We start from the raw sequence: 16,804 nt of genomic DNA, 5'->3' as shown, positions 1-16,804 counted from the left end.
TTTTTTGTCGCTTCAATGAAAAGCTGAGGCCATAGTGGTGGACATGATTAAGTTATTAGACTAAAACCTTGTCTAGGATTTAAGTTTCCTGCAAACTGGTAATAAGAGGGAGCTATCAACCTGCTGCATATTTGATGTGAATTTCAAGGAAACTTTCATAATTGAACTGGACACAGAAAATGTACAAGTCCATTTCAAAGTTAGAAGTTGCTGGATAGAGGGAAGCAATTTATTAATTCACAGTTCATGAATTAGGTATGGCTTTTATTAATCAACATTTTCCCTTTGTTTGCCATACAACATGATGTGAACATGCAAATTTCAGTCAAGTGCTTTATTACATACATGTAACATAATTCTGAGAAACCCTGCCAAAGAATCCTTTTGGTAATGGAAATGGCAGGGTGAGGAATACTTCTCTGAAGTGGACACTGAAGAATTGAAACAAAATATGTGCCAAATGTGATCTGGAAAAATTTGATCTCGACATTCGATGCTTGAAATGGACGACTGAAAGGCACTATTGAAATGCACTTTTGATTTTTTAATAGTCAGTCTATTTGATGAACCCAAAAATAGTTAATTTGCATACAGCTTCCCCAATGGCTCAGCAAGTTAATTTATGAGCAGCGGAAATACGCAGACTAGAAAGTATATAAGATCAATCACCATTCAGTGCCAAGGTAGTTTCAGCTTCAGTTAGAATAACAGGAGCATTCGTAGAACAGTACAGCACAGAACAGGCCCTTCGGCCCTCGATGTTGTGCCGAGCAATGATCACCCTACTCAAACCCACGTATCCACCCTATACCCATAACCCAACAACCCCCCCTTAACCTTACTTTTTAGGACACTACGGGCAATTTAGCATGGCCAATCCACCTAACCCGCACATCTTTGAACTGTGGGAGGAAACCGGAGCACCCGGAGGAAACCCACGCACACGCGGGGAGGACGTGCAGACTCCACACACAGTGACCCAGTCGGGAATCGAACCTGGGACCCTGGAGCTGTGAAGCATTTATGCTAACCACCATGCTACCGTGCTGCCCATGTAATTGTACACTGGCACTAACATATTTATTGTACATTGGTACTGTAATACACTGGGACAATATACTTCAACTGCAATGCACTGGGACTGTGCACGGGTACTGTAATATACTGTTACTGTATACTGCTACTCTAAAATGCTGTTTTGTACATTAGTACTGTAATGTACTGGTTCTATACACTGACAGTGTAATACACTGGGACCATACACTTATACTGCAAAACACTGATAGTGTACACTGGTACTGTCATGCAATGGGACTGTAAACTTATACTATAATACACTGGGACTGCACACTGGTACTGTAATATACTGTTTTAGTACAGTGATTCTCTAATGTACTGAAACTGCACACTAGTGCTGTAATATTTTTTAAAATAAATTTAGAGTATCCAATTCTTTTTTTCCAATTAAGGGGCAATTTAGCGTGTCGAATCCACCTACCCTGCATATCTTTAGGTTGTGGGGGCAAAATCCACGCAAACACGGGGATAATATGCAAACTCCACATGGCCAGTGACCCAGAGCCGGGACCGAACCTGGGACCTCGGCGCTGCGAGGCAGCAGTGCTAACCACTGCACCACTGTGCTGCCCCTACTCATGCTGTAATGTATTGTTACTGTACACCAGTATGTAAAATACTGCTATTGTACACTGGTACTGTACTGGATCTGTACACTGGTACTGTAATACACTGAAACAATACACTTAAACTGCAAACCACTGGTAATGTACACTGGCACTGTAATGTGCTGTTACTGTACACTGGTACTATAATATACTGTTACTGTACACTGGTACTGTAATGCACTGAGTCTATAGTGGAACTGTAATATACTGTTACTGTACATTGGTACTGTAATAGAACATAGAAAAATATGCTGGTATTATATACTGATGCTGTAATGCACTGGGACAGTACACCTGGAATGTACAATACTGCTACAGTATACTGATACTGTAATTTACTGTTACACTGGGATACTGTAATGCATTGTAATTGTAGTACACATGGACTGTAACATAGTGTCACTGTACACTGGTATCTGAATGCACTGGGACGGTACATTGGTACTGTAATGCAGTACACTGGTACTGTATTATACTATTACTGTACAGTGATACTGTAATGCCATATGATACCAGTTCACTGAGACTGTAATATACCATTACTGTGTACTGATACTGTAATTGTTTTGCAGTACACTGGTACGGTAATGCTCTAGGCCTTAAATGCGCATCAGCAATATTCCTGCTGAACATCACTTAGCATTCTGCATGAAGTGTTGGTGTAGTAGATACGTAAGCAAAGGATCGGGCTTGGCACCTGCAGTTGAATAGCCTACCAATACTTGTCAAGAACGTCCACACAATGAACAATAGCCACTTGGAGGAGGTATAAGCTGTATCCCAGAAAAGAGTCAGTGCTTTCAGGAGCAGCGGCAAGGAGAAAAACATGAAGAAAGAGCAGCCAATACATTGTACTCGGATTGTTAATGAAAATGTTCCAGACAAACTGTTGCCAGTTTTGCTGCAAGTTTTCAAAATAGTTGCTTTAATGTGTTTTGCTAGTTCAACCCAAAAGATTTTCATCAGCCCATAGGAGTCTCAGCAATACTACGGATGGGACTGACTTGGAACACTGTTATATACGAAAAATGGTCCATTTCTTGGGATCCCTTTGGGATATCTTGGAATGCTTCCAACACAGTCTGGTCCAAGAAGGGGAGTGCTTTGACCTAGAGGGTTCCATTGGCCCCTAATCTGGGAAGTTTGCCGATGTCACCCAATGAGCCTTGCAAGAAGCCATCCTCACCTATAGGTTGATCTGTGAATTGTAAGATATATTTTCTTCCATTGATGATGAAAAATGAAAAGTTCCAGCTATAGTTTATTTTCTGGATTAGCAACATAAGCCTGAAAAGGCAGTATCTTGCACTCATTTGTGCTACTGCAGTACAGATGAATTGGCTGAGTCAACAAGGTCACCTTCCATTACTCAAGAAAACCTATACAGTTTGCTTGGTTTCAAGTCACTGGTGTGTGATAGAGGTCCCAAAATATTTGTTTTTGCACTTCATATGGAATCATGAAAACATTTTGAGCATGGACAAAAGAACTGAACACAGAGGTGAGAGTGACTGCCCTTTACCCAAGGCAGCATTTGGCAGAGTGTGAGATCAAGAAGCCTGAGCAAAACTGGTCAATGTGAATCAAGGTAAGAAAAAATTAGCTCATCATCACTTTCACAAGGGCAATTAGGGCTGGTCAGGGATGGGCAACAAATGCTGGCCTTGCCCACATACCATGAAAGAATTTTGAAAAATTCTCCACTGGGTTGGAGTCATACCTAGTACAAAGAAAGATCGTTGTGGTTATTGGACGCCAATAATCTCAATCCCAGGGCATTGCTGTAGGATTTCCTGAGGGTAGTGTCCTTGGCCCAACCGGAAATTCTGCCCTCATTTCCAGCAGATCCCATTTTCTGAGGGAAAAGAGGGTGATGTGTGAAGCACACAGGCACAAATTACAGTTTGGCTGGGCTATTTGATCTCAGTGCACAGAACAAGCAGATCCAAGTTTTGCTGCAGGAATGACCTGTACGAATGACCTCGTACAATGTACGATCCATGACTTTATGGTGGAGGCGTAAATGCTTGAAGGGCAATTAAAGTATGCAGAACTGTCAATCTGTCAAGTTATTTAAATCTCTGCCCTATAAAATTTGTTAAAAAAAAACTGACTTCCTTCGTGAGTAAAACAAAATTCTAGTAGTTTCAATACACAAACCCCAAATGCTATCATTACAGCATTATTAATGCTTAACTGCTTCATTATTACAAAGTGGGTGGGGGGGGGGGGTAAATTCACAATTTGATTGGATTAGTCATTGAGGGAATTTAATTTAATTGAACTGGCTTTCATGAATAAGTATTTTTAATATAGTGGAGTCTACAATAGATACACAGAATTTTGTCATCCATAATATCCAGCTTGGCTTCTGTGGTCTGCCCATGTTGGACTGGGGTGCATTGGTATGGAGGGTGTAAGGGCAAAGAGTGAGGAGCATAGGTTGCATAGGATCCATAAGGGGCATGGGGGTGGGTGGGAGTCATGAGTTGGCTTGGTAGGTATGAGGGACATGAGATGGCATACAGGGTACAAGGAACCAATGGGGTTGTGTGAGAGCAGGATTGGCTTGGGTAGGGCATGAGGGGTGGGTGATGGCTGCCAGGGGAGAGGGGGTAAAGGTTGAAGGGACTAATATTTACCAAAACAATTCCCAGAGAACTGAGGCAGGTTCTTGGCAGCGTGTGGCCACCTCTAATCCATACCCGGATTTGGTGGGCCAACTCTATCCAACAGCTGCCCCATCAGAATAGAAACGGGCCATTTGGGAACATTTTCCTGAGACAGTGCAGCGAGCCAGGAAATTTCCCAACTTCAACTACCCACTTTGATAGTAAAAATCTGGCCCAAGTATTTTGTATGTCTATCACTGAGATTGACTGTAGATTTTAAAACTTGAGAATTGACACACCCAAGAAGCAACTTTTTTTTTAACTGAACTGATCAAAATAGCAAAACTTAGCGAAACCAAATTACACAAACATTTAGTGGACTTGAAAATTTTCAACATTTTGTCAAACTGTAGAAGCTTAAACATTCTTTGTTGTTGGGAACCAATAGTGGGGTACTGATGGTAACAAGTGAAACAAACGAGGCTTTGTATATGGTAAAGTGGAGCAAAGCCTCTGGTCAACAAGACTTTATGCTGTGAAGTTCTTAAAAATATCTTGACCTAATTATTTTTCCCTCATAACTCAAGATGAACTAACTTTTTGCTTATAGACGAAAGAACAACTTATTTCCTTCATAAGAGGTCATACATAAATCAAAGAATAGATTGACAGAATGGTTTCATCATAGAAGGTAGTCATTTGGTTCATCGAGCCTCTACCAGCTCTCTGCCAAAGCAACACTCCCCTGCCCTTTACCCTGCAAATCTTTCCTCTTCAGGTGCTTAACCTATTTCCTTAGAAAGTCACAATTGGATCTGTCTCCATCACTCCCAGGCAATGCATTCAAATCCCAAGTTAAGCTGCATTAAAAAAGCTTTTCCTCAAGTCACCACCTTTGGTTCTTCTGCCAAACAAATTAAAAACCTGCCTCTTTCGCTTTCCACCTATCGTTTCCCTCTATCCACTTCTCCAGACCAGTCAGGATTCTGAGCACTTCTGTCAAATTTTCTCCCAACCTCTTCTTCTCCAAGGAGAACAAGCTCAACTTCTCCAATCTATCCATGTATCTGAAGTCTCTCATCCCTCAAACCATTCTGGTAAATCTTTCCTGAACCTTCGGTAAAGCCTTTACATCTTTCCTGAAATGCGGTGGCCAGAATTGGACACAATACTGCATCTGAATCCGAATGAATGTGTTATGATCATTCATTATAACTTCCAGGCTTTTGTATTCTTTGTCATAGTTATAAAGCTCAGGATCCTGTATGCCTTTTAAATCACTTTCTCAACCTGTCCTGCCAACTTCCAAAAATCTGGGTACACAACGCCCACCCCGGATCACTCTGTAAGCATTTGCTGGCCACCCCGTCCTCCCACCCCAATTTAGTTGACCTTTATTTTTTTCCCTTCCTAAATTCATGACTGCAGATTAAATTGAACATGAACAAAGCACACTTACTGCATTTATCTTCCTAGGTAGGGGCACAGGGGTCTCAGGAAGACTGGGTGGTGAACCATTTGCATCTTCGGATGGTTGTCTCTGCAGTGTGTCTCCTGTCTGTGGCTTGGGAGAAATCTCTTGAGCCTGTTGTTTTTGAGATACCTCCCCAGGCTGGGGCTTTTGGATGACTTCTACATGTGGTTTTTGAGGGATTTCTCCTGGCTGTGGCTTCGGTGGCAGATCTTTAGGCTTCTGGGGCAGGTCTCCTAGATGAGGCTTCTGGGGCAGGTCTCCCGATTGCGGCTTCTGGGGCAGGTCTCCTAGATGAGGCTTCTGGGGCAGATCTCCTAGATGAGGCTTCTGTGGCAGATCTCCTAGATGAGGCTTCTGGGGCAGATCTCCTAGATGAGGCTTCTGGGGCAGGTCTCCTAGATGAGGCTTCTGGGGCAGGTCTCCAAGGTGTGGTTTCTGGGGCAAGTCTCCCGGGTGCGGCTTCTGGGGCAGGTCTCCAAGGTGCGGTTTCTGGGGCAGGTCTCCAAGGTGCGGTTTCTGGGGCAGGTCTCCAAGGTGCGGTTTCTGGGGCAGGTCTCCAAGGTGTGGTTTCTGGGGCAAGTCTCCAAGGTGTGGTTTCTGGGGCACATCTCCGGAGTGCGGCTTCTGGGGAAGATCATCCACATGTGGCTTCTGGGGAAGGTCTCCCAGATGCGGCTTCTGAAAGGTCTCTGGACTCGATTTATCCACTGAACTGTGATGGATGCTATCAATCTTTCTCAGGGACACTAGAAGTAGAGATGATACGAAGAATAAGTGCTCACTGCAGTTATAAAATTAAATTAATCCTAAAATATCTTCTACCCTATAGGAAAAGGTATCAATTATGGAGCTTATGGAAATCATTCCGTAAATGAAATGTAAATTAATGGAATGTAATTAAACAAACAGTATTAAACTGTTGCTATGAAATGAAAATCAGTTCTAATCAAAATATAAAACTTTTGCTTTAACATATATGTTATACTTTTTTTATTCATTCGGGGCTGTGAGCTTTGCTGGCTACGCTAGCATATATTGCCCATCCCTAACTGCTTGGGAAGGTGGTAGTAAGCTGCCTTCTTGAACTGTTGCAGTCTATGTGGACAACATTCAAGTGTTATTAGGGAGTAGTTCCAGGGTTTTGACCCAGCAACAATGAAGGAACTGCAATGCATTTCCAAGTCAGGATGGCTTGGAGGGAACTTCCAAGTGGTAGTGTTCCCATGAATCTGTTGCCCTTGTCCTTCTAGATGGTAGTGATCGTGAATTTGGAAGGTGCTGCCTAAGGAGCCTTGGTGAGTTCCTGCAGTGCATCTTATTGGGGGTATACACTGTGCTTTAGTGGTGCAGGGAGTGAATGTTTGTGGATGGGTTGCCAATTAAGCGGGTTGATTTGTCCTGGATGGTGTCAAGTATCTTGACTGGAGCTGCACTCATCCAGACAACTGGAGAACTTCTCATACTCCTGATGTGCCTTGTAGATAGATAGTGCAGTAAGAAGTCTTACAACACCAGGTTAAAGTCCAACAGGTTTGTTTCAAACACGAGCTTTCGGAGCACGGCTCCTTCTTCAGGATCATGGATAGATAGTGGACAGACTTTGGGGAGTCAGGAAATGAGTTACCCGTCGCAGGAGTCCTAGCCTCTGACATGCTCTTGTAGCCACAGAATTCATATGGTTATTTTTCCCCCTTTCCCTCAAGTTCCTCTAGTTGTCCTTCAACTCCTGGATGTGGACCTTTCTAAACCCACCATCATGCCACTCCATATCACCTGACTTAAAGAAAACTTAATTATTTTAAACAGTGTTACAGTTCCTGAGATGAGATGCTCTGTTACTAAGAAATGCACAATTTAGTGACCTAGCAGAAAATTGGGAAATAATAGTTTTTCCCTTTATGTTGTAGGCAGGATTTGAATGTCAACTTAACATTTTAATGCTAGCTCTTATGGCCAGTGCTGGACTCCAGGGCTCTCGTATTATTTCCACTTTCCAAGCCACTTTGTGGAGGGAGAGAGTCCTGATCTGCCATCTTTTATAATTCACCCGAGGAAGGAGCAGTGCTCTGCAAGCTAGTAATTTGAAACAAACCTGTTGGACTTTAACCTGGTGTTGTAAGACTTCTTACTATCTTTTATAAAGGGAGACAATGAGATCTGTCATCATTCATGGTGCAGGAATCTGGCAGCACTTAGAAAGGAGGGGGCAAAATACAATAGGGAGGAAAGAGAAGCTGGACTAGGTAGTGCAATGGATGGCTGACTGCACTCGAGTGTGCCCACAACATTTTGGCTCGAGAGGGGGCTGGTAGGAAGTGGCAAGGCTAAGGCGCAGGGTTCTCAACAACATGGAGATCTGTTATGATTCTGTGCATGTGCTATAGAGTATGGTGAGCCACAAACAGACAAGTCCAAGGGTCCCAAGAGATAGGAGGTTTGTGCAAGCAACATTTGTTGGAAATTCTGGAAGATGGTATTTTATAAGACTAAATTGTATTTGTGCGTCTTCATATTAGAAACGCTACTTTCAAGGGCATAATATGAGTGTGTGGGGAAGAAGCTTGGTGCTCAAAGGCTTTAGAATTTTCTAGTGGTCCAATTGCTCATTTTAAAAAAAATGACAATCTTATTTGAGATAATGATGCGCATAGCATCTTTGAGTATTTATGTTCTTTCAAAAATGTAAAATCTGAACCATTTGGAAAGCATTACACACCTCAGGAGACATTGGACACATGCCAGATGCAAAACTTTTAATTGACTAGATTCCGCAGGCACTTCAGATAGTTTGCCGACAATGGAAAGTAAATAACATGTCAGTGAAAAAGGTTCCAATTTAAGAGGCAATTATGGAAAATGTTACAATATAGCATTAATTTATAAGATTAAATATTTGAATGCCAAACTTAACTTGCACATATTTAACTGTACCTTTTTGAGGTAGTTTTGGAAGCACTCGTGGGCCTAAGGCAGTTTTTGTGGTTCCAGTTCCAGTACTGTATATAAGCAAATGAAAGGCAATGATAAGTTAAATATTGATAATTATCTATGAAGCATGCTTCCAAGATGAAAATAAAAATGTACAAACCCTTGACACTTCCATTCTATATTGCCCCACTAGCCATAGGTAGTAATATTTCTTCTATACTTATCATTTATAACATTGTCAAATATTTATGATGAAATTTATCAAACTCTATGTCTTAACATGAACAAGATATATTGCAAACATGCTTCTTTTTTCTCTGCAAAGGCCAAGGTAATTTTTTTTTGGGTGACAATAAGGAAGAGTAAGCCACATTTCAAATCAAACAGAACCATCTAAGCACAACTCTGGCTATGACTTGCAAATGATCTGGTTCAATAAATTCCTGCTAACAATGAGAATGTTTAAAGGTGTGAATATGAATCCAGTTAACTTTACAACACTATACTCTAAAGAATTACAGTTTACAATGTAATGCAAGTAGCATTACCATATTGTGGAGGGGATTTATACTGTTTGATGCTTCCTTTCCGCAGGACTTCTTGAGCTCAGATAAAAAATCTATGTAAAGTGTGAATGATAGGTTTTTTGCAAGGAACCGTTTTTAAACATTTTTCCAATTAAGGAGCAATTTAGCGTGCCAATCCACCGACCCTGCACACCTTTGGGTTGTGGGGTGACACCCACGCAGACACAAGGAGAATGTGTAATCTCCACATGGACAGTGACCTGGAGCTGGGATCGAACCTGGGTCCTTGGCGTTGTGAGGCAGCAGTGCTAACCACTGTGCCACTGTGCCGTCCTCAATTGCAGGGAACAGTTGGCCATTTACTGAGTTTCCCACAAAACGGATCCTTCTGGAAATTGGAAGTTGAGATTATGAAGTAGTGAAGATGAGCAGCTGGATAATTGACAGATTGAACACAAGTGCCCACATGTTGACGAAAGAGTGCACTCTGTGACTGGAGCCTTGTGAAGGCAGATCCAACACATTGGAACAATATTTAACTGTAGGAGAAACTAGTTAATTTCTGTACACAGCTCAATTGTAAGAAATATTAGGATTATCACCCACACCATTCAATAAAATGCTAGAGCAAGGATTGTAATACGGCATTACGGCAAAAGAATTTTTATCTTGGATGAACATTTGCACATAAGTATTTAGCTTGCAAAGATATGTGCATGATACGCAAGCTTGACTGTATTTGTTTCTACTTTTTTTTATCCTGACTCCCAGAATCCATTTTTGACGTGGAAACAAGTTTAGAAAAAACTGGGCTATTTTTAAAGCCTAGAATTAGATTGATGCAAAATGTGATCTAATCAAAACATTAAGCCAGTAGGTAGACTGCTAAATGAGTGAGATGGATCACAGTCCATTAGAACCACTGTTCATATTATGCCAATCAATTACCTTAACTCTCCTTTCAGAGAATTAGAAATATGAAGCAATTAAACTCCAGTGATCAAGAAACAACGGGGTGGGGGGGGGGGGGGGGGGACCTGTTTGTGGATGGGAGGTTCGCGAGCCTGGGTGAGTTAGAGGGGAAGTTTGGGCTCCCCCCGGGGAACATGTTTAGGTACATGCAGGTTAGGGCATTTGCCAGGCGGCAGGTGGAGGGGTTCCCTCTGTTACCCCCACGTGGGGTACGGGACAGGGTGCTCTCGGGGGTGTAGGTTGGAGGAGGGAGGATTTCGGACATATACCGCGTAATGCAGGAGGTGGACGAGGCCTCGGTGGAGGAGCTGAAGGGTAAATGGGAAGAGGAGCTGGGTGAGGAGATTGAGGAGGGGACGTGGGCGGATGCCCTGGAAAGGGTGAATTCCTCCTCTTCCTGTGCGAGGCTTAGCCTCATACAGTTCAAGGTGCTGCACAGGGCCCACATGACTGGGACGAGGATGAGTAGGTTTTTCGGGGGCGAAGACAGGTGTGCTAGGTGCTCGGGGAGCCCAGCGAACCACGCCCATATGTTTTGGGCATGCCCAGCGCTGGGGGAGTTTTGGAAGGGGGTAGCAAGGACGGCGTCGAGGGTGGTAGGATCCAGGGTCAAGCCAGGCTGGGGACTCGCAATATTTGGGGTTGCAGTGGAGCTGGGAGTGCAGGAGGCGAAAGAGGCCGGTGTTCTGGCCTTTGCGTCCCTAGTAGCCCGGTGGAGGATCTTGCTTCAATGGAAGGATGCGAGGCCCCCAAGCGTGGAGGCATGGATCAATGATATGGCGGGGTTCATCAAATTGAAGAAGGTGAAATTTGCCCTGAGGGGACCAGTACAGGGGTTCTTTAGGCAGTGGCAGCCTTTCCTGGACTTCCTGGCGGAACGGTAGGGAAATAGGCCGGCAGCAGCAGCAACCCGGGAAGTGGGGGGGGGGGGGGGGGGGGCGGTTTGGTTCGATGGGAGGGAGAAATGTGTACATGGGTTTGTTGGATGTGGCGGGTGTTATCTCTTTCCTTTTTGTTGTTTGCTTTTTTTTTTTGTTTTTGTAGTTGGGTGGTTGTTGTTCTTGGGTTTTTACCATTGTTTTGTTAATATTGTTTTGTTGTTTATATTTTGTGAAAATCTTAATAAAAATTATTTTTTAAAAAAGAAACAACGGGGGCGATTCTCCGCAACCCATGCTGGGTGGGAGAATCACGGGAGGGCCGGGCGAATCACGACACGCCGCCCTGGCAACCCCCGCGAATCTCCCACAACCCCCAAAATGGCGTGTCGCGGAATCACCATTTTTCACGGCGACCGGCGATTCTCCGGCCCGGATGGGCCAACCATACCTGGTCGCTGCAGGCGTGAACATCGCGCGACAAGTAAGTGTGGGGCCTCAGAGAAGAACGAGCACCACGGGCATGCTCGGGAGGTGTCTGGCACGCGATCGGTGCCTACCGATCGTCGGGCCGGCGTCTCTAAGAGACGCATTCTTTCCCCTCCGCCGCCCCACAAGATTAAGCCGCCATGTCTTGCGGGGCAGCGGAGGGGAAGACGGCAACCCGCAGGTGCGGGTTGGAGCCGGCCAACCTGCGCATGCGCGGCTGATGTCACTTAGGCGCCTCCGTCGCGTCATTCTCGGTGCGCCGCTTTGACGCAAGCATCAAGGCCCGGTGGCCGAGTTTCTCACAATGCTGCTCCTAGTTCTTCTATTTGAGTTATATGACAATTGATGGGCATTTTCCAACTTCAGTAGGCTTCTCCTCGTGTTAGGAAAGGAGGGTTCAAAAATAATTTGGTTTAAAAGTCAACTACGTACAAAATAATCTATATTTACCTAGATTGGTGAACCAATCCTTCAAACTTGTTTCCTGTTCGGTTTGACTGTGGGGGACCAGAATCTGTGCCTAAGAGACAATTATATTTTAGGTTGGTTTAGAATTAATTTACAGAGGAATACAGAAACTTACAATAACAAACCACTAAAAATGAATCAAACACATTCTGATACTAAAAAGTGAAGCATCAATAAACACTATTCAAAATGTAGTTCAGTGATCATTAACTTTGCAGTTCCTTCAAAAGTTATGCATATTTTAGAATCCATGAATGCCAGCAAAATTTTGGAATATGGTATGCACAAAGAAATGAACAACATATGTTCACCATGTAATCATTAATTTTAAAATTCTGAACTACAAACTTATTTTACTTAAATCACAGCAACTTTCCCTAGTCACCTAGCTTCCATCATTTCAATTGTTAAACCAATTTATGAACCAAGTTAATCAGTTGACAAATCAATGGTCCAGTTTTTGTATATTAATGATGAGACCACCAGTGCTCATCACTATTATGGAGTGACTCTCAAAGCTGCTTGCAATGTTAATGCACAGCTAAATATGAAAATCAGGAAGCTACTGTCCAATTTGTCTTACTCCTCAATTAGCTTTTCTACCTTAGCAGGAATCTTGGCACTTAAATACACAAAGAATTTAAAGTTGTGGTATCTAGCACCAAATGGCCAGAAAGATGGGCGGAGTGGTCTAATTCTGCTCCTATGTCTTATGGTCTTACGATTCAGGCCTTGAGAGTTCACATTTCTGTGAATTTGAATAGCATGAGAAATTTTAATTACTGCCAGACATCAACTCAGACACTGAAAATCTGCTTCTTCAAGAAGTAGAATTTAGTCACCATATATCACAGTATATACTACGACCCAATTTTTTAAATCCCAAAATCAGATTTTTGTACATAATCGGTACGTAAGTCGACCTCGCTTTTTCATCATGACATGCTACACTTGCATTAGTAGTCAGCCTCAATTTTCTGCCTCACAAGATGGTTCCAAGAGACAAACACATGACATGGGCAATGTTGCAAAAATACACAGCAGCTTAAGATACACCCACATTTAGCAAAACCTGCACGAACAATAAATATGGCGACATTGCCAGTTTACTGTTTTAGTTGGTGTATAAGTTGACCTAATTTTTGGAGGGATTTTTAAAAGCTTCAAAGGTTGATTTACTATGACATCTACAATATAAGGAGAGTTTTAAAATCCACCTTGCTTTCCCTCTTATTATTTCACTTTCGAAACATAATTTTACATTGTATTAAACATTCTGCTGTAGACTCTGTAGGCTGAATTTTATTGTGTAGGGGTACAGGGCATTATGGGGCCCCGTAAAGCACGGGAAACCTGAAAACTTGTGAAGCAGCCTGTCTGTGGATTTTTAGTGCAGCCATTTCATGATAGCACAGAGCTTAAAACTGGTGCTTCACAGCGCCAGAGTCCAGAGTCTGCACGTTCTCCCCATTTCTGCGTGTGTTTCCTCCGGGCGCTCCGATTTCCTCCCTCAAGTCCCGAAAGATGTGCTTGTTAGGTGAATTGGACATTCTGAATTCTCCCTCTGTGTACCTGAACAGGCGCCGGAGTATGGCGACTAGGGGATTTTAACAGTAACTTCATTGCTAATGTAAGCCTACTTGCGACACAAAGATTATCAGATTTCTGGGTCACCACTATAATTAGTGTCAAGAGGCATTGGTGCAGTTAGTTAGATGCAGTTGTTTTTTAACATTGATGACTTGTGCTTCACAAGTGAGCAAGCACAGATGGTAGAAAGCAGTAGTGTTGTGTCCAAGGTACAAGACTCTGCTCAGCTGAGTGCAGATGTTGTAGTAGCCTATGGATCGGTTGATGAAAGGGACACTTACTGAGCATCAACAAAGAATACGCAATAGGCATTTCAAATGTATAAAGATTGGAGGAATCTCATGCAGGAGTAGGATGTTGTTGCAGGCCATTCCATGGATGGAGTAACCAAATGCATAGAACATCAAATGCAGAAATCGAATGAGTGAATGCAGGTCTTCAACAAAGGCTTGCACACTCTAGATGACATCTTAAATTAGATGAACAATTCCTTAAGCTTTTCAGCACCTCACTGATCTATAGGAAATTGTTTACCAACACAATGATAACAGGAAAGTGCAGCATGGTCATGAGGAGAATGATGGTTTGATATCATGGGTTTGTCTTGGGATTCTTTGGCTTCTCATTCTGAAAGAGATCTCACCGGATGAAATGGTCTTTCTTAAAAAAAAATTATTTAAATGCTAACTATTAACCAAGGTTAAATAAGACAAAAATATAGCTAGAGTTGCCCTGAGATGCTACTCAAGGCATCCTCTCTCAGTAAATTGCATCACTGCGACATAGCTTTCTTTGCACATGCTCAGTATGTTCTACATCTTTGCAACCCCCACTCCCTTCAACAGAACCCTCCCCAAGGGAAAGCCTCTTTAGAGATTTTACCAGTTTCCCTGAACCAGTATGAAGCTCCTGGGGTAGATGGGAACCCCACTGCTTTGAGGTTAGTTCAAGGTCTGTCACCCCTGGTTCCTTCGTTTGTGTCTTGAGCAAGTTCAATCTCAGTTGTAGTCGTTTTTCAATTCCTGTACCTGCATGATGCTGATCTCTAATCCATACCTTCTCTCCTCTTCCCAGAATCAGAAGGTCCTGAGGTATATGCTGCTGGTTGAATGTACAAAGGTAGGCTCCTTCCCAACTTGATCATGGTCTTTCCCAGTGACATTCGGTAGGAAGAGAAGTTGAATCTTTAGTGTGCGGCCCATCCGTTCACATAGAGCAAATCCATTATATACCTGTGTCAAATGATAGCTAAGCAGAACAAGCTCAAAATTGTCATTCATCGTCAAGAGGTCTTTGACGGCGTGTATTCCATGCTCAGCTTCTCAGTTAGCCTTGGGGTAATTTTGGGCATGCACAAATCCATATGACTTTACGAAGGTTCGAAAGCGCTTATTGGCAAACTGCGGTCCATTATCAGAGATGATTACACCCGGAATGCCATGTGTAGACAACACTTACTTCAATAAGGTAATAACAGTATAGGAGGTGAGACCATGTAGCTTTTGCATCTTTATCCAGCCAGAATAACAGTCGGTCACTAGAAGGAAGATTTTCCCTTCATAGTCAAGCAAATCCATGCCAAGGCATTCTTAAGGGTTTGATGGCAAGAAAGAGTAGGATTAGCTCTTTCTTTTATGCCTATGGATGGCACAGCTGGATTCCATCTGTTCAATTGAGTTTGAAATCCCTGGCCATCATATAGACAGCTGTGCCCTGGTTCTACATTTGGCTATACCAAGACGTCCTCAGTAGATCTTCTGGAGGGCCTCCAGGCAGAGAGTTTGTGGTACCACCACTATTCCACCGTACACCAATAAGTCGTCTACAATGCTAAACTGGTACCGATGTTTGAGGTTGCTTGGAGTGTACTGTGGCCATCTGTCGAAGTAGATCTGGGTGCACTCGTCATCTTCTGCCATATGAAATTTGCGCAACTTATAGAATCTCTACATGCACCGACTCTCTGACCGAGCACCCTACCCAGGGCCCAAACCCCCGCCCTATCCCCATACCTCCACCCAACCTTTGGACACTAAGGAGCAATTTAGCATGGCCAATCCATTTAACTTGCACATCTTTGGACTATGGGAGGAAACCCGAGCACCCAGACATCTGGTCTGCTACCATGAATTATCTGATAATTAAAGCTGTAAAGACCGCCACTTCTACTATGAAGGCCTTTCATTCTGTCCTGGATAAGCAGCGGTTTCCTGGACAGTGTATTGAGCATAATGGTATTTACCTGGTGCATGCTCCGCAGTAGCATTGTAGTGTAAGAGTCTCAGCCAGAATTGCTGTATCACGTGTGACATCTTTGCAATTTCCTTTGTATTTAACAATGTTACTGATGGCTTATGATTTGTCTCAATATTAAAGAGGATTCCCAGTACATAGTCAGAAAATTTATCACATGCCCTATTCGCTGCAAAATCTTCCTTTTTGATAACAGCACAGTGCAGTTCAGTGTAAGTTAAGGACCCGAGTAAACAGGCCTTATTTTGCCTTCACCTTCGACCTGGAATAGCACTGTGCCAAATCCTGGTGGGGCATTATTCCCACCTGTGTTCTCTTGGATGCAAGTCCTGAGGTTCTGTGGTATCTGGTAAACTGTTCTTTTTTTGGACCAATTTTGCTATTGCTCAAACTCTCTGGGACCCTAAATATTTTGAGAAGATTCTTGCAGGGGCAAGGTAGTAGCGATCGTTCACCAGGATCAGAGGTAGTCTTTTCCCATGCTGCGTGTCCTGCCTGTTGTTGGACTGCTGGTATTATTGGTGTCCCTTGTGTGGCTGCTGGGTTGGCCTCAAAGCACTGGGCTTCACTTGAGGTATTTCCCACCATTCTGCTGTGGGTATAGTCAGTGCTGCCACCATCTGTTATCATAGATTTGCCTCTGGATTTGTTAGCTTATTATACTAGAGGAGATTTATATGCTAACTACTTACATAGGTTAAAGAAGACTAACATATAGCTAGCACTCTTCTCCAATATGCTGCTCAAACATCGTCTCTGTGAGTGACATCACTGTGAGAATTTCTTCTGCACATACCCAGTATGCTCTTATTAAGAGTTAACTCTTTATTGATGGTGAACAGGGACAAGGGGGATTCCATTCAAAGTACTTCCACTTCTCATCTGTTGCCCACAACCTACACCCCAGCCAGTACCTGACATACTGCCT

At 43.1% G+C, this 16,804-nt stretch overlaps 1 protein-coding gene across 6 annotated transcripts in view; it reads right to left on the bottom strand.

Moving 5' to 3' along the window:
* Nucleotides 1–16,804, bottom strand: part of LOC119972781 (arf-GAP with SH3 domain, ANK repeat and PH domain-containing protein 1-like) — a 363,380-nt gene that overhangs the window by 17,942 nt on the left and 328,634 nt on the right. For all 6 annotated transcript variants that reach the window (XM_038810147.1, XM_038810150.1, XM_038810143.1 and 3 more), the window contains 3 exons: nt 12,016–12,085; nt 8,703–8,767; nt 5,757–6,517 (listed from right to left, as the gene is read on the bottom strand). In XM_038810147.1, the coding sequence (XP_038666075.1) occupies nt 5,757–6,517; nt 8,703–8,767; nt 12,016–12,085 (896 nt within the window). The remainder of the gene's footprint in view (nt 1–5,756; nt 6,518–8,702; nt 8,768–12,015; nt 12,086–16,804) is intronic.

Source organism: Scyliorhinus canicula, chromosome 10, assembly GCF_902713615.1.
Source record: "Scyliorhinus canicula chromosome 10, sScyCan1.1, whole genome shotgun sequence".
NCBI classification, from domain to species: domain Eukaryota; kingdom Metazoa; phylum Chordata; class Chondrichthyes; order Carcharhiniformes; family Scyliorhinidae; genus Scyliorhinus; species Scyliorhinus canicula.
The sequence above is the reverse complement of the archived record's forward strand: the minus strand, read 5'-3'. Positions and strand labels throughout refer to the sequence as shown.